The sequence below is a fragment of the Dysidea avara genome, chromosome 10 (assembly GCF_963678975.1).
Source record: "Dysidea avara chromosome 10, odDysAvar1.4, whole genome shotgun sequence".
Taxonomy (NCBI): domain Eukaryota; kingdom Metazoa; phylum Porifera; class Demospongiae; order Dictyoceratida; family Dysideidae; genus Dysidea; species Dysidea avara.
Window position 1 is genome coordinate 18,561,656 of NC_089281.1, and position 23,355 is coordinate 18,585,010.

Genomic DNA, 23,355 nt, shown 5'->3' on the forward strand with positions numbered 1-23,355 from the left:
ATAATTAAATTACGTAATCTTATATCACGTGATAAGAATATACGAAAATACACGTACATATACGGAAATATAATTTGAATATATTCCATATTTCAGTTCTGATGTTCGACGATATTCCTGCCAGTGACGGACCCCTCGTTCACCATGAATCACCAGCTTCTTACTTATAACCAAGATTTGCACATTGTCCAACAACGCAATCATGTCACGTGATAATGTGGTAATTTCACACGTGACAGCTCAAGGCTGTGGATACAAAGTAATATAATATGTAATATTATTTATTTTATGAGTAATATGTAACTGTAACTAAATAGTTCAGTTGCAAGTATTAAATATGTAATATGTAACTAGTTATACTTTTACAAAGTAACTTGCCCAACACTGAGTGTTGACCATTACAGTGGCGGATCCAGGGGGGAAGGGGGGGGGGGGCACAGGGGGCACGTGCCCCCCCCCCCCCCCCCCCCTCCCTTAAAAAAAATGTATATAAGATCGAGATACTCTAATAGAGCAGTCAATCACCAATCACTCTAATAAAGCAGTCACAGTGTTCATGGGGAAGTGTAGCTTACTTAGGAAGCTATAAATAGGATTTTATTTTACATAACATACGTGATATAATATATTTGGTAAAGGATAACTAGCTATTATTGTTGTGACTTTTTTTTTTTTTTTTTTTTTTGCTCTTCAACTTTTTTTCAGCAAGGTGCCCCCCCTCTTTCCAGACTCTGGATCCGCCCCTGCATTAGTAGCATCAAGTACCATCATTTAACAGGTATACATAGTGCATAAGTAACTATTTATGCATGCACTAATGGATGATTCAAAGTTATACAAAGTTATGAACAGGGCTTAGCCCCAGCAGGTTCAGATAAATAAGAAAAATGCATTAAACCTGAAAAATCTGTGAATTTAACAAAAAAATTGTAAAAACAGCAAAGTATTGTAAGTAAAAATTTTTTCTAGCCTTGGTGACTGTGCAATGTAATGGCTAAACTGTACTGTATATGCATGTGACTTAAAGTTTGTGAAAAGGTATATTTTGCACATTGTGCAATATTAGATATCGCAATTTAAAGTATTCATAACTTACACCATGAGTGGAGCTATCCATAGTATCTATTGCATTGGTAGAGTGCAACGATGCCACTCAACATTCATTTGGGGAACTTTTATTTTCTAAACTCAGTGTTAATATTGCAGTTGGTGTAATAGTGGTACGAGGGAGCAAGAAATGGCGGGAAAAGATAAATGAAGTTGCAATTCTCAATAGAAACTCTCCATCAACTGAGAGCACATGTTACAGTCCCAGAAAACATCCAGCAAACTGCTGCAGCTGTCTGGCCACATCATTATACAAACTGTGTTCCAGTTCGTCACCCATGGGTTTACACAAACAGCAAGGTAATAGAAGAATAGCAGTGGAATTCAACTGTATATAGACTATAGTTAACTGCCTGTGATATAAATATGAACAATTAACTAAGTTCATAAGAACGGTTTATTGGAATTGTACCTGGGCTCTAAATGTATAAATCGCAGACCTTTTATCTACTGTAGACAATGAAAGTTAGAGTGTGACAAAATCAGCAAATAAAGCTATAGTGAATTTACCATGGAGCTAATAATGAACAATAGCTAACTATATAGCTAACAAAATTTTTAGGCTTTCAATTTGCCAAACTTTTGTTGTTTACAGTATTATATGAATCACACATGACAGCAACATTTCATACCATATACTAGCTTCTTGCATATTGTGTACATGATGTTTCCATACATAGCACATTGTTCATTATCATCCTGTTATTTGATGGATGTTACATTTCCCCTTTTACTCCATGACTGAGTTACCAGACCAACTTGACTTATCATAATAATTATTATATTATTATATTTATTACTGTGCAGCAATCAAAAGATTATAACGCACAGGTGTGATCAATTATTTTGTCATAACAATATAATAATGCAACCTATTGGCCAGGAGGTATTATAGTTATTCTTGTAGGACATCTGTAACCAAAATAATATAATTATTATATATCAAGGCTGACAAGACAAGGCATCTATTTTTCATACATTTTACATCTAGCTACTGGAAATGTTTTATGTAACTGGATGGAAAATGCTAGTCTAAGCCACCCATTTTTATTAGATCCACACAAAAACAGCCAAGCTGTATATGTGAAAAAGTGGTGTGGCCTTAAAAAGCCTGCAGCTGGGTGAAAAAAGTTGTGAGATCAAAGGTGGCGGCCAAGAAATGGCTGCAATGATGTTAATGTTAATGTACAAAGCCATGCATTATTAATTTTTTTTAGCATTAACATCATTGCAGCCATTTCTTGGCTGCCACCTTTGATTTCACAACTTTTTTCATCCAGGCTTTAAAGGCCGCACCACTTTTTCACAGCTTGGCTGTTTTTGCGTAGATTTCACTTTACAGATGTTAGCACCAGCACCAGCACCAGCACTTTACAAGCACCAGCACCAGCACCAGCACCAGCACTGTGTGTTTACCTATCTACCTCCTACTACATCATACCCAGATCACACACCCTTATACACACATACATATCCCCTTCCCCAACATAACTCTTCAATGGAGTTGTGCCACCACAGTGGTTGGCTAACAATACACATAGAGCCACAAAGAAGGCTGTATCAGACAGTGTAAGATACAATCCAATATTCTTTTGACACCACAAATCGACTCTCCAGACTGTCCTCCACAAAGCCATCCTTGGAATTTTCACTTTTCCAATGCCCATGCCTCTTAAAAATCTGGTCTGGCACTTTTGCATTGGCCACAGCAGTGGCACCCCCTGACCTCATGCTGTGCAGGTCAAACTCCTGGGCTGAGAAACCCAGAGCTGCTTTCTTGATGAACAGGCTACGTAAACAGCTGTAGCTTATATGCCCGGAGTCTCAAAGCTTTTTGCCATTCTTTGTTTTTAAGATTGCTCGAAATAGATATCTTTCATCTATTGTGGTCATCTCAACTCTACGCAAGTAGCATTCCAGCCTAGATACTGGGTAGGTTTTAGATTTGGTTCGAGCAAGCACCACTTCATCACCATTCCTCAATTGGTCATTCTTGCTATACGGATTCGGATGGTCACCAAAAAATTATACTTATTGATAGAAAAGTCACATGGCCGAAGCTCCACCAACTCACTGAACCACAGAAATGCAGCATAGGCAAGCAGGCATGCAGGTGCAAGCCTCATATCAGAAAGTGACCCAGAGTGTTCAGCATCCAATAGCATTGCCTCAATCATGCCTTTTGTTAGTGGCTCCTTCTTCACCACAGGTTTTGCTAAGATACGCTGCAAGCCTTCTAACATTGCCTTCACCAAGGGATGGGCTGATGGTGAGTCTTAACCAGAAATAGAGTGTACACAGGCCAATGCATTGCAGGCCTCCTTGGCTGCTGATTTGGATGTCTTCTCTTCTCCAATATACTGTAAATACAGGACAAAATCTTGTGGTCTGGTTGGGATAAGTTGCAGCCTGCAGTGAGCCAACGCCAAGGTCTTCCATCTTTTAAAGGCACCCATGTATTTCTTAACAGTACTGTCCACTCGACTATGCAGAACTGTATTTGGCAGCCTGCTAGCGAGATCTTTTAATTCCGGGTCTTCTATATCATGGAAAAATATCCAGCTCCCATGTGCTAACATACCTACAGAACAAATTCATGCACACATTGTGACAAGATAACATGCTTGTCACTGATGACATACTACCCTTTGCTTATATAATTATTCAAAATGGTTACTACAGAACATATAGAATACAGAACCACACAGAACCTTAATGTTCCATTTCTTTTCACTGGGCTAGCCCATGGACTCTCTGATGGTTTAATTACACCCATGCACAGGGCCGCCCACAGGGGGGGGGGGGGGCAACTGGGGCATTTTGCCCCGGGCCCCAGCCTGAAAGGGGCCCCAGGATGCCCCATGAAGGCCCCCATGAATACCTGTTTAAAAGATCGATATACTCTAATAGAGCAGTCAGATCTAAATACTCTAATAGAGCAGTCACAGTATTCTTCAGAGGAGCAGTGTAGCAAGCTTATAGATAAGGAGATATGGTTGGTGATGGGTAGTTATTGTCATTGCCAGCAGGTTGTGACCTTTTTTTTTTTTTTTTTTTTTGGTCTTCACCTTACAACTTGGGTGAAGGGCCCCACTTTAACTCTTTGCCCTGGGCCCCTTAATTTCTCTGGGCGGCCCTGCCCATGCATTGCATCTTAGCCAGTTGGTCTGATATCTCATGTTGAGCTGCAAAAGGGACACTTCTTACAGCTTGTCTCTATGGACATGCATCTCTAGTGTCAATCCTGAATTCAACTAAATCAGTTTTCCCTCTCTTATCTTCAGTCAAACTAAATATGTCATGATACTCAGCAAGTAGCTCTCTTAACTGTAATGCTCCATCCTCAATCAGCTGTTTCTGTGATTTCAGGAATATTTCTTGCAATTGCTGTTGTCACCACTTGATATGTTCATTAGAGCAGACCATGCCATTTGGTAGTGTGGTAACAACCCATACCTTTACATGTTCAGGATGTTGAGGCTGTATCACCTCTGTGCTACTTGTGTGTACTCCAGTCCGCTACTACAGTTTAGGTTAGTTAATTCTTCAGTAGTTTCCCCAATGAAACATGCTTGTCCTGGTGATTCATCCAAATCTCTGGATGGTTCAACATCTACTTCACTGGCACGTGCAATATCTCTACCGCACTCAAGGAGATATGGTCGGTTGGAAATTAGAACAGTTGTTCGACCATCCTGGTTGACCTTGACAATTGAGTCATCAATCTATAAACCATCATCTAACAAGCCTTCTGTCTCTATCAATACAGATCCTTCTAACTCATCTACCTTTACTGGTATGGCTATATATTCAGTGGTAAACTGGTAATCTCACAACACTGATAAGTTTTACAGAATAGCATATTTCCCTACTGAATTATCCTCTGAAGTAGATGACTCCACTATTGATGTGCTTTTGGTCTCTACAGTTTGTATACTAGGATGATAGCCCACTATTTCCAATTGTCTGCAGACTGATTTAGATAACAGCAACTGATAAGGTGCTACCAACTTGACAAAAAACAGTAGTAGTAGTAATAGTTTTGTCGCCAAAACTGACTTTCATATTCATTTGTCCATCCAGAATAATTGGTTTCTGATCATAGGTGCAAGCTTTCAGCTGAGGAGCTTTAAGATCCTCTATCTTGAGATTAGCCTTCTCAACTACATGATAAAACAGGTCTCCTCTATAATGATGGTAATGTCAGAACCAGTATCAATGACACCAGTATAGTAGTAGATACTCCTTCAATCTTTACATCAACACAACAGGATACACCAGTACTAGATACTCTTTACATCAACACAATGGGATACACTCGATCCTCTCTGTCATTGTCTGGGAATTAGTCTGATCATCATGTTAGCGCCAGGTGGCTTACTAGTCTTTTGGATTGAAGTTTTAGTTAAGCTTTCTGTCTTCCACTGTCGGTATTGATAAGATAGGTGAGTGGGACTATCACAAATGTGGCATCTCTGTTGTTTCTTCTGACTGGTTTCTTTATTGCTAGCCTTCCCCTGAGTGGCATTAGTACTCTTCTTATTAAATCTAGACCAACAGTGTGATGACGGTTGACTGCTGTTACTCTTCTGTTTACCATTACAGATGGCTACAAGTACTGTTGCTTCCTTTTGAGCTCTGCCAGTCTTTGTTCCTCTCTCTTGGCTGCTATACCTAGTTCCTTATAGTTCTGAACCTCAGAAACTACAGGTGACTCCATTAAGGTTAGTAATATATAGCTGTCCATATAACAGCATTTCCCTTGTCTTGTTTGACAAATGCTCCCTTCTAAACCCAGTCTGGAAAACATCTTCTAGTCATCCTACAAAAGGTCACTGTGGCATGTGACAGGAATCCAATGCAGCTAATACCTGGTTGCCAGGATCAAGTCTTTCTTTCAATGTTATTTTTCTCTTCTGGTAGTAATAACTTCCACTGTTGTGCTACTTTACCTCTCAAATAACCAGCCAATTGTATCAATGATTCTTCTGAGGTCCAATCATTCCAGATGGCTGCTCACTCTAATGTTAGTAACCATGCAATCATCAAAGGTTGTCTTGACATCATCAACAGTAAAAGGATCTACTGGGGGTGCCTTTCCGTGACGGGAAATGTAAGCATGACTTGTACCAGGCAGCTTACTACCACTAGCGGTACCTGTAGAACATACTGGTCTGCCAACCACAAAAGCAATGTCAGACAAGCATGTTCTCAGCTGAGTTACCTGCTGAGCTTGAGACCTCTCCCCTTCTCTGTCATACCAGTCAAGTTGAGTCACTCACTTTAACTCTTGCTGCAGACATGGAAAAAATCTCTCCAACCCCAGGACTTGAACTGCAGGTCACCCAATGTCTAGTCAGGGCCACACTTAGTCTTCCTCCAGGAGGGGTGGATTCTGCTACTCTCTAAAGAATATAACATACTAGCAGATTCCTTCACCACAGGATTGGGTGGTATGGTCACCTGCTGGTAGTAACAATCTGGTAGCTCTGGAATCCCTGCAAAAACTTGGAATGGCTGCTTCTGTCAGAAAAGTTGCTTTCACTCTGGCTAGCTCCAGCTCTCTTGATTCCAGCATCTTTTTTTACCTGTTGTAGCTCCTGCTCTTTCTGTGCTATAGGATACCATCATACCTCAACAATTGCTCACAGTTTTCTTGCTAGAGCTCCACTACCCAATCATTTGCACTTTTAAGCTTAGCCTCTAATTGGTGAACTTCTCCCTTTGTTGACTTTAGCTCCATATACAATGCCATCTTCTCTTCCTGAAGAACTGAGTGAGCTGAGGTGTCAAGTATAATTCCCTGTCTTTCTCACTACAGCCTTCCTGACTAAAGGTAGGTGACTTACTTTTCTCGTGTCTCACAGTAATTGGTGAAGTGACTAAAAGGTTCCATCTTTAGCTTTCATTGACAGTTGCTCTCCATGTTCTGTCTGAGAAACAACTATTTGAGTACATGTGAGGTCATGAAATGTTTTTGTCAACTTCCCAATAATCATAACCTTAATATCACTTCTGGTAGCTGCTGTAGGTACGTCCAGGGCACCGGTCAACTGCTGAAGATGCCTAAGTTTTAATCTCTTAGATCACGAGGGGTAAGCTTCTCCCTGAACTGCTCTATCTGAAGGGTTCATTCTTCTCTACTCTCTTAGCAGACTTACACTGCAATTCTATAAAACAGTTCTCTAGAGATGCCTCAGTAATTTATGTTTCTCACTGTTACACTGTGACCTTTGTATTCTTTTTCCTCAAGAGTTCCTGGTTCTGCCAAGCTCTCATGGTAGCTGGTGAAAGAATCTTTGTAGGACACCCATTGTGATTTAGCCCTTCCTGGTAACCCTTCTTGAAAATAGCCCCCAACTCTTCTACTCAAGCTTGGCTCATTGAGCAATAGTCTTAATAGTAACATTCAGCAGCAAATACACAGCAGCAAATTACAGTTAATTTATACAATGAAAATGATGACATAATGTTCCATCACATAACATCATAGCTCATGATATAGTTAGAATTTATAAGTTTTCTCTAGTCAGGTCTCTTACTGACTCTTAGTACCTTATAAATGTATTATTCTTAACTGCAAAGTTGGCACAAAATTACTAGGTGGCATTAACATACCACATGGTAATTTTGTGCACATCAACACATAGGGGCATGACATATCAGTCAGTATAAACGGATTATATTTTCATGAATGATTACCTCTCATATTTTGATTGGGAGTTTGTTTTCAATCAACATAATATATAGGATCCAATTGAACTCTTCTAAAGGACAAGATAGTTGACACAACTATTCAGTTTATTCCATTATGTTCTCAAAAAAGACATAATACCAAGCCACCAAAGTGGAATAACTTTCTTGATAATTAAGGCTATTCAAATGAAGCACACTTTGTCCAGTACATATAAAGTACAAAATTTCCAACATACTATTTGAAAATATGCTACTCAATGCAACATAAGGGTCAGATGAACTATGAAGAATCGTTTATTGTTAATTTCCACACACAACTAAATAATACCTTTTTATTGTAGACTCCAAACAAAAGTGAAAGCAACAGTATGACCTGTAATAAATCGATGGATCACTTTGCAATAATGATCAGGAGACAGTGGATGTTTTAAATAAACTTTTTAATCTACTTTTACTGAAGAAGACATTACTACTATACCTGACCTCACTCTGATGGTTTTTGAAAACTTGTCCAACATTGAGATCACTGAAGATGAAGTATATGACAAACTAATTCACCTAGATGTACATAAAGCTCCAAGACCTGATGGTATTCACCCTAAATATTAAAGTTTTGAATATTGTGCTATTTCTCTAACAATACCATTACACCAGCTGTTTTCCTACTCATTAGATATTGACAAAATCCCTTCAGAATGGAAACATACTCATGTTATTCCTATTCATGTAAAAGGTTCCAAACACATTTCTATTAGCTAATTATAGACCTGTGAGCTTGACTTTTTACATTATCAAACTATTTGAGTCTATAATTTAATTATGATAAGCTTTAATTTCCATTTTCTGTATTATATCTGAAACTCAAACACAGCTTTTGTCATGGTAAATCTTGTTTTACAAACCTTATTAAGTCATACAATAATTGGACTCTTGCCATAGATGAAGGTTGGAAAGTTGACGTTTTATATTTGGATTATCATAAGGCATTTGACTGGGTCCCACACATGCATTTGTTAAGGAAATTAAAGTCTTATGGAATTACTGGGAAATTTTTGACATGGTTAAGAAGTTTTCTTGAAACCAGAAAACAGAGAGTTGTATAATAATGGTGTAATGGTCGGATGTATAACAGTTAAGAGTGGAGTACCTCAAGGATCTGTATTAGGGCCCTTGTTATATGTATAACAATAATATTATGTGAATCATATTTTGCTCAACATTGATTCACCTATCGAGCAGTTTGCAGATGATGAAGGATCCTGAAATTGCCATGGAATGGTCTCTACATAAATTTTATTATTGTCTTTGGGTATTGATAAATATAAGGCAATGTGCATCAGCTTACATATGACTTCGGTAAATGACTATTTTACTGTCAACATTAAAAGTGGCCAACATGTTATCATTCCTTATACTGAAAAGGGAAAGGAATTGGGCATGTGGATTTCATCATATTTCTCTTTTCATTGTCAACAAATAGCTGCTAAAGCCATGCAAACTCTTGGCAGAATAAAAGGCTCTTTCAAGTTTTTGTTTTGTTGACAAAAAGATTCCTTTCTTCTACATACAACTTAAAAGAGTTACATAAATCAAGTGTTCTTGGTATTTTTTTTTCAACTAAATAAAAATGTATCATTGTCTAAAGACTTAGATTTAGCCATTCCGGCATTGCCTGAATTACCTAATTTGTAAGATAATTGGTGTCCCACGCATGTTAAATTACTATACATTGTCTGATATAATCATTCATAGCTCCTAGTAAAAAGAAACCTTGAGTGTGTGAAACTTCACAGGATTTAATATAGTTGAATGTGCAATAAAATATAATGACTGATTCAGAAATTTTTAATTGAGTTTTCCCACAACTTTAGCATAATAAGGTTGGCAGTGCAATTGCAACAGCCTAAAACTAAAAGACTCACACCACATCATGTATCTGACAAAGTTGACTGATTAAATTATCATACAGTATGATAGTACTGTATAGTAGGGACCACAAAGGTGTAGGCATATAGCCCACAAAAAAAACATCACCCAAAAACCAGCCTCAATTTTCCCTGCTGACAACGATGAGGCAGTATTGGTTAGGTAAAACTATGCCCAAGCTTACAGATTGATCCTAAACACTTTCAACAAATTGCTACAGAATTTAAAAAAATATGTATTAAGTGAAATTTTCTACTGACTAACTGATTGCTTAACTGACTGATGCCATAACTCAATAACAGCTAAGGCTATGGGTTTAATTTTTTTACCGTTTGACGTTGCTCTGGAACAAGAGGTGCCTTTTGGCATACCACAGTATGTACAATCCATTCTTCATGGACTCTTCCTTTGTGTCCCATTCATCTTTGCAATGAAAAGTGTCAATTTGGCAGTAGCACCATGATGGCTTCCCTTTGTAATGGAAATAGTCTGTACTTTCGTAGCAGCTACTTTGATTGCAGAGGTGCTTTCGACCATGTACTGCTGTGTAATGAGTTGAACCAAGAGTTCATAATAATAAATATATATATATATATTATGAACTCTATAGTTGACAACAGAGCATAATGGATACTTCAATTTCAGATGACAATTGTGCATGGCACCATTTCTTTTGATGCGATATGAGTGGATTTTGGATTGCAGGAAGAAGTTTTTGATTTGTAATTCTGTGTAATGGGTTGAACATAGCTAACAACGAAGCGTAATGATACTTCACTTTTCAAACTCTATTGATATAGCTGGGGCACACAGCACTCTTTCTTTCTTTTGATGTGGTATGCGTGGGTTCACCAGTCATACTAAATATTGTTTACAAAAAAAGTTAACAAACAAGTGCACAAAAATCATAGTTTGGAATTTTCAAACTAGAGTAGGGTCCATAGCACATTGATAAAAAGGGGCCATAGCACATTGATAAAAAGTTCGTACTAAAACAAGCTGGAGTAGTGCACAATTTAAATCACAGTAGAACAATAAGAAGTGTTATATCCTTACTGTGCTTAAGATACCACAACAGAAATGCACAGTAGGAATATAACACTTCTTACTGTTTACTGTGTTTTAATATCGTGCACTACTTCAGCTTATTTCAGTACTTTTTATCAATGTGCTATGGTCCCTACTCTAGTTGAAAATTCCAAACTGTTTTGTGTATTTACTTGTATACATACACAAGCACAACTTGGTAGTTAGTTACTGAAAGTTGACAAGCAAATACATAACTTATCTGTATGTAATTAGCAGTCTTCCTGTAATTATGCAATACTTTGATGGGTATATATACTATACATCAGAGTTTCACTCATTAACTATATGGTTAACAAAATTGTGTTGCTCGTGTGATTATCCTCAGAGACATGTACCTTGTAAATAAAATAATAATTCAGGGGTAGTGATAAAGCCCAGTGTGTGCATCACCATGACGAAGTTAATTAGACCAGTTAACATTTGTATCTGCTTTATAGCACCATTTTCCATGTGATAACTTGAGTTTTATTTTCAGACATGGGTCAAGCACTTTGATCAAGGGCTTGAAGCACTTTTCAAGTATCTGTAAAAGTGCTTAAGTACAAGCACAAACACAAATGCCACAATTAAGTACCAGTATATGCTTCAAGTACAAAGTAAAGCACTATAAAAGTGCTTCATATAATTGTAAAGTTGGGACATCTTGACAGATTGTTTAGACAATCCCATTGGTTAGTCAAAGTGATTCAATACAGAAGGTACATATGTAGTTTCTTTTCTGCCATTCTGTCTTCATCACAATGAAAAATGGCTGTTGCCCTTAATATTTCAGCCTTATAATGCAAGCAATAAAACAGCAAATTGCCATGTCTGGCCTTTTTGCTTTTACATGGGGAGCTCATTGAATCAATGACTTTTGAGATAAGAGCTGGCAGCTTTTGTGCCTTAAAAGTACTTTAAAAGTGCTTATAAGCACTTTTAAATATAAGTAATCAAGTACCAGCATGAGCACAAATTCTGCACGGTAAAAATACTTTTAAGCACTTCAAAGCATTTCAAAACAAGTCTGATTTATTTTTGTAGTTGTTTCTGCAGTGGAACCCTGAACCCCTACTAAGCCCTAGGGATCATGCATATTTATAGCGTTCATGATCAGTTAACTGACAGTACATAACTCTGAGCTCAAGTATTATCGCTGTACAACAATTATGGTATATTGCTTTCATTATACATTTAACTACTAAATAGAACACTTGCTACTTTAATGATAGAGCAATTATTCAAAGAAAACAAGTCTAGTTTGCCAAGAACACAGTAAAAGAAAAGCAAAATTTAAAGAAAAAAAATAATCAGACATGCTACAAAAAAATACGCAAGTTGTAAATCCAGTCATTACTCAAGGATGCAATTAAGTCTCAAATCAATTAAACCTATACTCCACATTATTATCTTAGAATTTGTTTCTTTAGGCTTGGTCCAATGGTGTGCAAGTTCTCTGCGTTGGTATAAACTAGTATTGTTTTAGGTAACTAAAACTAAAAGTGGTTTTAGTTGAGGCTTTTACTTTTAGTAATCTGAAACTAAAACTAAAACTGAAGTTTTATGATATTTCAAAAGACTAAAACTCAAAGTGCCTCAATTTTTACATCAAAACTTATGCTAGAACTAAAATATTACTTAATGTTTACAAAACTAAAACTAAAAGTACTTACTGTGAATACAATTAGCTAAAGCTAAAAGTAATTACCACCTACAATTATAAAACTTGTTGCTTGTATAAACTAAAACTAATTGCTACACTATTATTGTAGTAACATTTGAACACATAATATAGCTAACTATTCACTATACCCATACTATCAATATAAAAGCAACTAAAACTGCTTTGCTATGAAGATATAACCATCAGCTTTAATGCTAAAAAGTTACTATTGCAATGTTTTCAAGCAGAATGTAGCTAACTTCAACAATCACAGAATTTACATCATACAGTACAGTAGTACTGTATATTAGGGGTCACCGGGTCACAGAGGTTTGGGATTCTCTGACCAAAACTATCACCCAAAAACCAGCTTTACAATACCATCCTGGCACCTTGACAGTATTGACTAGGTATAACCAAGCTAAAAGTGCCTCCAATGTGACCTTAAATGTTTCTAATAGATTGCTACAAAATTTTACTGACTAACAAGAAGTGCAATCTTATTTTTCATAACATTTTCTGAACCTATTGAATTAGCTCCCAATGATCAGCAGAAGCAAAAAGACACTGAAATAATAAGTGAACTGGTAAACACAGAATTGAACACCTCCAACATTCAAGCCAAGCAGGTTGTTTGATTGGGCACTCACAAATCAGGTGCTTCAAGACTTCGTCTTCTGTTAGTGGAGCTTGGTGACGTTGCTACTGAAAGGTCCATATTGAGACAAGTGGTAAAATTATGTAGCAGCTCTACATGGTCCAATGTTTACATTTCTCCTGATTTAACTCCTAGGGAATGACATCACAATAAAATGTTAAGGGAAGAACTAAAGGAGCAAAGAAATGCTGGTGAAAAGGACATATACATTAAATACGGTAAGATTGTTATCACACAGACTAACAGCGGCTTGTCAATCCAGGCTTCCAAGTGACTATGTCGTAATCAAAGCACAACATCAAGATCTGTTTGTGTTATAATAAATTGTGACCAACTATCGAAAATAGGACACAAACCTACTCTCAAATTCATTATTACCCCATTCTTACATCCACACTGTAGCTTGGTTATTTCAACCCTGACAAATCCCTGTATCTTTTACTAACTGCGTTCTTAATTAAGTAAAGTTTTAAGTGGTTTTGTTAAGTAATTAAGTAAGTAGTTTTATTGTAATTAACTTTAATTTTTTGTTAGTAATCACTTTTTGTTTGACTGGCAGTACAGGTTGCTGCCAGACCATCAGCATACACTAACATTTGTATCTTCTTTCTTCCCATCACTATGCCTTTGTATGCTGTAAAGTCTAACAATAACAATATTAATAATAATAATTACCCGATGCCTTCAGGCAAGCCGTGTTATTCAATAATGGCTAAGGCTACAGACTTGATTTCTTCACTGTTCAACATCTCTTCATCCTGAGACAAGCCTTTTGGCATACCACAGTACATGCAATGCACACATCATGGACTTACTCATTTGCGTCCCATTTCTTTTTGTTGAAAGCCCCAAGGTGTCAATTTGCAGTAGCACAATGCATGGCTTCCCTACATTTGTAAACAGAAATCATGCTGCACTATTTGTCTTAAATTTGCATTCCCATATGCCTGTAATGCATTTTTTTCTTTTTTATCGTAGCCTTATCTTGGTAATGACGTAGCAGCGTAATGGCCACTTCACTTTAAGGTCAGTAATTGATAGTTGGGGCACATGTTAAGATGAAAATCGCACTACCTCCTTTCTTTAATTCTTTTGAAGCAGTATGCACAGGTTCACCAGTCACAATAATGCTACAAAAATTAAACAAACAAGTTTAAGGAAATTAGGAATTTTAAGGTCAATTAGGAATCATAGAAAAAATAAAGTAGGTAAACGATGGGGGGTCGCCTACACCTGCAGATATACCAGTGAACACTCTAATTCAGTCATTAGTATAGACTGAAGTGAGGATTAAATGTTTACTAATATATGTGTGGGAAACCTCCCTCTTGTTTCCCCTTCTATGATCTCTAATCAACCTTAAAATTCATAATTTTCCTTAAACTTGTAATAATAACTCTGTATAGTGAAATTACATGTACTGTAGCAATTACACTTGTTCTTTGAAAAAGAATCATGTAGGTAACAACTACATTCATTATTGCATAAACCAAGCAAACATGGTGGGTTGAAAGTACGCAACTGTGCATCACATTATTGAAGGGTAGTATGCACTGTCTGCTAAATCAGTCTTCATGCATATTCACTGCAATTGTACATGTTTTGGCACTTACATGATCATTTTGATTTGGTATCCTGGTGCATTCTGTTGGTCTAGTATTTACCATGTCTATCTTGGCACCTTAATTGTCACATTGTGTGTCTTGTATTATTCAAGTCCTAATTGAAATTAGTATATGTTTTGCTGCAACAAACAATGTAATTATGCTTTTCAATTTGCAGCTGTGCAATTTGTACCACTTAAATACATGCACATATACCCACAAAGTTTTTGGATTTAGAATTTATAGCTTAGGTGCAAATATGTAAGTTGAGTTATGTAAACAGAATTTTAGTTGCAATGGTGCAATTTTGGCCAGAAAAGTTCATGATCCCTATTAAAAGTATAACTGAAACTAAATGTCTTGAAATGTAACATCTAATAATATTATAACTAAAATGTATTAAAGATAGAAAATAAACATAAAACTTTAACTAAAACTGTAAAAATCTAGCATCTATAAAACTATAAGGGGTCATCCATTATTTTCAGCCTTTATGCAAGAGTACAAAGAGTACGCTAGGGGGAAGGGGGTTAAATCACACGTACGCTTATAAAATGATGAATAATCATCGTGTATGTACTGTACATAGTATCAACATTTATACAGTATGCTTTGTGAAGGAGGGAGGGAGGGAGTTAGAAAAAAGAGTACTCTTTGTACGCTTGCATAAAGACTGAAAATTATGGATTGTCCCTGACTAAAATGTATTGAATAATTATGGCAGCTAAAACTAAAATTTTAACTAAAACTAAAAATCTAACATCTAAAACTATAACCAAACTATATTAATGATGGTAACTAAAGCTAAAACTTTGACTAAAATGCTTTTCTATTTATAGCTATAACTGAAACTAAAGTCAAATGCATTACTAAGACAACACTATACTATAAACATAAAATATCACCATCATTAAAATGTCTTCATGCTAGCTTGCATGTACAATTGACTATATACAAGGCAGCAACTATACCTTACCAATATTGGTATTATATATTTTCAGTATGCAAATCATATCCCAACTCTGTATATAGACCAATGAAAACAGAAGCTACGTATGACTGCAAATTTAAGCCAATGCAATATAATTTTTAGCATATAGTCACTGTACATGAGAAGGTGGACACGCTTTGTATGCAGGGCTTATGATAACTGTTGGATAACAGACAATTGCAAATCAAATTCCCAACAAATAGTCCATTTTCTGACCATAATTGGATATGGCTGAACATTATGTCCTTTCAAGGAAGCTTATATGTCTGAGTTGTGCATGACTGTTTAATCACTACCAGTTGGTCACTAGGAGATGCTATATTTTTGCAAACCAAGGAAAGAACCGCAATGCCAACCCTCTGTATAGTGTACTGCAACCTGTAGAAGTTTTTTGGCTATGACAAACAACACTCAGGCTACTTGGCAGCACAATAGGCAAAGTGCAGTGTATTTGCATCTATACAATGTATTGGTGTGTCCAGTCAACTTTATGTTTGTCTGACCAACTGCAATAAGCTTACAGGAAATTTGTCATAAGCCCTGTAAGCACCAAACATTTGCTTTTATGGAACAGGAAGACATCATCATTAACATTTTTTGTGGCCATAATATTATTATTTTGGATAACCATCCTTTTCCATAGCTGGCTATGTACTTAACAAAATTTGTGACCGGATGGGGTCTTCCATACACATCCAATTCCGTAAACTTGGGAGACTATAACTTTGTGACCAAGTAACATATTAATCTGACATTTTCACCATCTATCCAGCTATGTTGGTACTTACTTCTGACCAAATTTCAAGTCAATAACTCTTTCTGATCTGAAATTATAAATTGTCAAAGCTAGCAAATTAGATGTATGTGGAAGACCTTTTTTCACAAATCCGGTCACATGCATTTGTAGAAAAACTTGGAAATTAACATTAATTTTTGCATATTTTGGAAAAGCAACTTTTTGCTGTGAAGTTTCATCTTTAAGCTAGGAGACATGGATGATTATATCACACCATGTAGTATAATTTCACATGTGCAAGACATTAATTAACTTACAAATTGGGTGATTTGTTCAGGTGCTGGAATGGTTATTTAAGTCTGGAGACAAAGACACATGCCATTTAATTGCAGAAAAGCACCAAGAATACTTGATTTAACTGTCAGAAATCTCTTTTGATGTATAGATGACAGAAATTATACTATTTGTGAGCAAAGTGATTTGTCACCACTCACAGAACTCAATGCTTTATTAGTTTGTAATGTATTAGCACTAGTAATAGCATGGGTAGCAGTGAAATTTGGGATAAATATCATGAGTGTTGTATTGAAAATGGGTAAAACTTTTCTCAAGGTGAAGCCAAGTGAAATTTCCATTTTTAATGCAACAAGAGTGGTATATTTATCCCTAATACCATACCTGTTTCACTGCCCATACAAAAGTCTCAATAGTAGCAGTGAAATTTATCCCATATTTCACTGGTAGCAGTGAAAAAGTTGTAATTGCAATTTCATTGGCTAGAATTTATGTTAACAATGTAGCGCCAATTAGTGTTGACGCGTGTTTAGTACATAGTGACAAATTGCGTACATAGCAATGCTAATGCACAGCATGCATATATGCAGCGAGTATGGTATTAACTGGGAATAGCATGGTTAGCAGTGTTTGCCTCGTGAAATTTATCCCCATTTCCAATACAACACTCGTGGTATTTATCCCAAATTTCACTGCTTTACCATTTCCAATACAACACTCATGGTATTTATCTCAAATTTCACTGCTACCCATGCTATTACTAGTACAAATTTCACTGCTACCAATACTATGTCAAGTTAATACCATACTCGTACTTTGGTTGCCAAACAATGGTTGTTAGGGTCTGGTTGCTATGGCTCAAATAGAGAACCAAATCAAAATAGCCCATAGCAACCATTGCTAGACAACTACCAACATGGTAACCTTAACAACCAGGTTATAAGCATTTTGGATCATAGCAACATACCTTAGCAACTGTTGCTAAGCAACTGCATTTCATACTCCAGACTATAAAATTGCAATTACAACTTTTCACAGTGAAATTAGGGCTAAAGTTTACTGCTGCTATTGTGTTTTTTCTAGAAAAATTTAAATGAAACTAGTCTGTAGGCTTGTGGGAAATATGCTCACATCATCTATATAGCTACTCTAAAATTAATTTTCTGCAAGCAGTCAACTTTATTATATTCCAAAAACACACAATGCAATAAGGCATGTGTATTATGTACTTTGAAAAACATGTCTTTACACATGCATTTTGTAATAACTGATCTGATAAAGCATATTGCACATATCATCATGGACTTGAAGTTGGTTGAGATACCATTACGGTATATATCTCAACCAACTTCATCTTCTGACATATTGCAACAATAATGGTTTCTAAGGAAACTCTTTTATTTTGACACTAATTGTACTTTGATATTTTCTTTTGTAATGTTGATATCCCTGGGTACAGTGGTCCCTGAATGTTCTTTTATCCGAACTGTGGAAGTGACTGTTCTATTGGAGTATTTGTCTAAAGTGTATATTCTATTAGAGTATTTGACAAATCTTAAAATGTTTTTACCAAACGTAACCATTATCTAAACACACCTAGGGCCCAATGAATTTGGATAATGGAGGGACCACTGCATCTTGTAAAAAAGCACTCAAATAGTAGAATATTACCTTTTAGATTTAAAGAAAATGTCTGTTTTTAATAACTTGCATAGGTGCTCATCCCAAAGGTGATCGCCTATTAAAACTTCATTGATATAATGATGGCAAAATGTTCATATCACTAAAGCACAAAAACAGTAGTTCATTGGTGTACTGTATACATCATTCTCCATGCTCAAGTGGAAGTAGAGCTCCTTAGCCTAAAAAAAAGTAAGTTTTGTGCACTTTTTTATAAAAGCATGAAACTTGGTACATAGTTTGTATATACCATAAAGGTCATTTTCAGATTGGGAGCCACCTCAGATTTGACCTTTGGTGACCTTTATGTCTAATTTTATACTTAGAAATTGGTAGTTTTTTCTCTATTTCACTTATACATAATTCAAAATCCACAAACTTGGTGCAAAATTAATGTTTTTACTCTAAATAGTAAGTTGATGCTTACAGAAAATCTGTAGTTTTCTCTATCCAAAAGTTATAGTCTTTCCTGCCCATACACATCACGTATAAATGATAGTTGTATGTATACTACAGTGTTTCACATACAGTAGTTCTAACACATTACATCCTGAGTAATTGTTGTACAGTTATATAATGGACCCTGTCTTAGTAGCCACCTGTGTAAAGAGACCACCTCTCCATACCAGGGACACTGGAACAGCAAACTAAGAACTGTTTTGCATAGTCAGAGCCTGCTTGTCTAATGCAGCTATTTGTCTATCTACATACCACAACAAAATGACACTAAGGTAGATATTTTAGACCAGTTTCATGGTATATTAATTTTCTATAAGGCCATGAAAAGTGAATTATATGTTTCTGGTTCCCTTCCTGGTCATTTTTTGCTGAATGAATTGTGCAATCACCATACAATAATTTGTAATATTTTATCTCTGTTGAAGGTTTTCATGTCTTGTAAACACTCCTTCTTTATATAGATGCACTAACTTTATACAATAACTTTGTTTTCCCCTATAATTTCCATGTACTGTTATGTCATAGTGTACTGTACCACATCAAAAAGTTGCAAAAAAAAGCCTGGTCACCTGGTCAATTTTGGGGAATTCGTAGGACCAGAAACATATAAGTAACTTTGCAATCAATTAATCGTACATGTGCAGCTATATCCAGCTGTTGAGTACACAGGTACTTAAGTGTACATGTACTGTATATTATACTGTAGCCTGAAAATTTATACAGTTATTAAACCAGACTACTTAAATAAAATGATGTAACTTGATACTATACATATCCATCATTCCACAATTTTGTACTATTATGGAAAACTATATGCAGTGATATGCACTGAGTGCAACAGACTAACAGATTAACCAGTACAGAAGGGTGATCACTCTGTATAGTCTGCAGGAGAATAAAAGTGAATACAGTATATCTTTAAAACATTTCATAGATTAATCCTACTGTTGTGCTACATAAATAAAAAACCAACCAAAGACTATAATTATATGGCCATAATATAAATTTTATTGACATAGCTCCAAGGTATAGTTTGTCTCTCCATATTTGTGCTGTTAATAAATCTGTAAAGCATATTCTTTGATATTTGAATGTTGCAAATTAATAAGCATTTGGTGATTATGTGACATACTTTCATTTTAATTGTTGCCATTCAAACCTGTTATTATACCATATAGGCAGAATCAAGGAATGAACAAAATCATGTAAAAAAAATGATTTTCACAATTTTATTCATGAAATTCTAGATTGTGCAGCCTAGCAAAATAATAACCTCAACCACATTCATTCATAATCACAATTACATTTTCACAAATTTGTCATCACTCATGAAATTTGTGAAAATTTTGTTCCACAATTTTTTTTAGCTCATACAGTAACAAAGCCTTTCTAACATGGCTAGTTTCAGCTTGGCCCGGAGGTTAGCTATAATTGTGTATCACTCAAAGTGCCTTAACTTTAAACATTGGAATACAAATTAAAATCATAGAACAGTATCACTGCATGCATACCTGGACCAAAATGGCATAAATAGATTTCTCAGTAAAGAGTATATCAACCTTGACTGTGAAGCCAATTATGTCATAAATCTGACGTACATGTAAGTAACCAGCTTCAGAAATGTTTAAAATGTCATCAAATGTTGTACTTCTATTCTTGTACACCAATTCTACATAAAACTCTTTCCTAAGGTGATTTTATAGATACATACGTATTCTAAACTATTAACATAAATATCTTGACCTGTAAGTGCATGTACAAGTCTAACAGTAATAGGGATGCCATGCAAATAATCATCTTTACACTTCCATAGGTTCCTTAGATCGATACTCTCAAATAGAACAGTCACTTTGTAGCGAAATACTCTAATAGAGCATTCACTGATTATAATGTTCCAAAATAATTGTAAGAAATGTTGCTAACCTAGGAGCATAATGCAACCATAATAGGAACATCTGAAGAGCATAAACAATTGGGGAATTCCTGAAAGCATTAGAGCAATTTTGAGACTCTGAATTTTACCATAAAAGAACCTCAATTAACTTCACTTTCTGACATATTGCAACAATGATTCTAAGGAAACTTTTTTAAATTTAGACACTAATAATTGCAATTTCATCTTTTCATAATTTTGAAATCTTAACATTGATATCCCTGCTGGGGTGTCTTGTAAAATAACCCTCAGAGCATGTTTAAAGAAAAATTGTCTATATATAAGTAACTTGTTACGTTACGTACTCCTCTCACATACAGGTTATTGCCTATCAAATTTCATTGATGCCATAATGGGTAAGACAAACATCCTACAGAACAATATCCTTTTTAAAAATGAAAATAGATTCCAAATAACCAGTGAGGAATTTCAGTTAACTTTTAATGTGGCAATGTATTGCCTGGCACTTGCAATTGTTCATTTTAACCAGGGATGGCAAAAGTTTATACCTTTAAGCACAAAAAAACAAAAACAGTAGTTCATTGATGCACCATACATCATTCTCTATGCCACAGTAGGTACCAGCATTATTATTTATATATGCTGTAGTGCTATATAAAATTGATATTTTTGTTATAGTTACCATAGTTACTAATAAAGTGATACTTTCTAAAAGAATGTTAACTTTTGCATGTGAGCAACTGAAAGACAATCCCATGAAAAAGTTGTTCAATTGCACGCTCCGTCTTATATGTTTAAATAAAAACAGTTTAAGTTACTGTATGCCTGAAATCTGTTAGCCACAGATTGTTCTATTAGAATTATGTTCTTTTCCCACAACATCACAGAAAAGGATTCACACTATGCATGGCATTATTAGTAAGATAACATATCCATTAGAGATGAACGACACTGCCATTTTGGTATCACAATTGATACTATACCGATATTAATCATGGTAGTGAATACTTCACGATACTTACACATAGTTCAATTGCTTATGTTCGGCATTTCTACAGGGAACCTTTATAGGTGCTACATACAGCCGCTATCATCATTGTTTACAGCAATAGTTATTGTAACACATGCTTTGAAGTTATGTAATGATGTTCACACCTCTGGGCAGGGGTAATTAATATGGCTAGGTGGGCTTGAGCTGTTACAAGGAATCCTAGTCAATTATTGAATAACAAATGTTTTTTTTACAGACATAACATCACGATAGTTACAAAATTAAAATATCATGATATTGATACTTTCAAAATATCGTGATATGTGTATTGTTAAAATGACAATATCGCTCAGCCCTACTATCCACATATTATGCTGAATAATTTACATTCTCAATCGAATCCAGTCCTTGGTCTGCCATAATTTGTTTTACATTCATGCAAGAAATTTTCGTGACAAAAATTTTTGTGTTACAATATTTTCCTATGACTACATATGACTTACGTGATTGACTGCTCTATTAAAGTATTTCAATCTTACGTAAAAATTTCAGTGAAAGAAGTTTTCGTACAAGTTTAAATATTATTTTACAATGAAAAAAAAGCAAGTTACGGTACAACCATAGCTACTTATAATCTGTGCAAAGATGAAAGCTGCGTAGTTTGAACATCAAAGCAAGAGTTGATACAACACTTCATGTGTGATGTTATCACATTATTGTTGTTGAGGTCATCATCATCATCATCATCATCCTCTTGCCTGAAGGATGTCACATTTCCTCTCTTCCTCCATGCATTATCAGACCTACCATAGACATTTTGTCATAACACTGTAAGACACATGTGTACTCTTGGAAGGCATTCATAACTGTATTGTAGGTGGGTGGCTTTAAAAAAAAAAAAAATTAGATGATAGTTACAGTTGATTGCATGTCAGTTGTCAGTTGTGTAAAATTCCAAGTGGGACTCGAGTGAAAAACAACCAATGATAGATGGCCACACTATTCAATTTTTTTTACGAAGTACATGTATCTGATTGGCTCTTTCTCACGTGATATCACTAGCAAAAGAAATTTGTAACTGACTACCATCTTTCAATTCATTGTACATTCAGCCAAACAAATGATAAATAAATTCTTTGGTAGCCATTATTGCATTTATAGCCACTATACAAGGCAACCGCAACAGTTACACTACATATCAAAAGTGGTAGCCAACCAATGACACTGATCACTAATACAAGCAACAATACCTATGTAGCCATTTCTTGGTCACCATTTTTGAAATGATAACTTTTAAAAACTATCCATTTTACACCTCGCATTTTGTTACTGGTAGTTGTTTTGATACACATAGATACAGTACAATACTCAACTACACTAGTAATCTGTTATGGTGACCTGTAGTAGCAGTAGCAGTCTTGGCTGGAGGTGTAGGATTGCTAACAACTTGTTGTTGTGGTCTCCTTACATGGTTCACCTGCACATAACACAGTAATGATCAAGACACACAGCAGTGTGTTGTGCAACCAAGAAAGTTGGCATGTCATACTGTGGGTATATAGACAGGAAGAAAGAAAATGAGTTTTTA

General features: G+C 35.7%; 1 protein-coding gene across 4 annotated transcripts in view; it reads right to left on the reverse strand.

Moving 5' to 3' along the window:
* Positions 1–23,355, reverse strand: part of LOC136236553 (UBX domain-containing protein 4-like) — a 198,568-nt gene that overhangs the window by 156,104 nt on the left and 19,109 nt on the right. For 2 of the 4 annotated variants that reach the window (XM_066026765.1, XM_066026764.1), the window contains exons 10-11: positions 23,166–23,244; positions 22,307–22,570 (exon numbers count right to left, since the gene is read on the reverse strand). The exons of the other annotated variants lie outside the window; for them this stretch is intronic. In XM_066026765.1, the coding sequence (XP_065882837.1) occupies positions 22,536–22,570; positions 23,166–23,244 (114 nt within the window). In that variant the 3' untranslated portion in view covers positions 22,307–22,535. Of the gene's footprint in view, positions 1–22,306; positions 22,571–23,165; positions 23,245–23,355 lie in introns of those variants that run through there. 4 annotated transcript variants of the gene reach the window in all.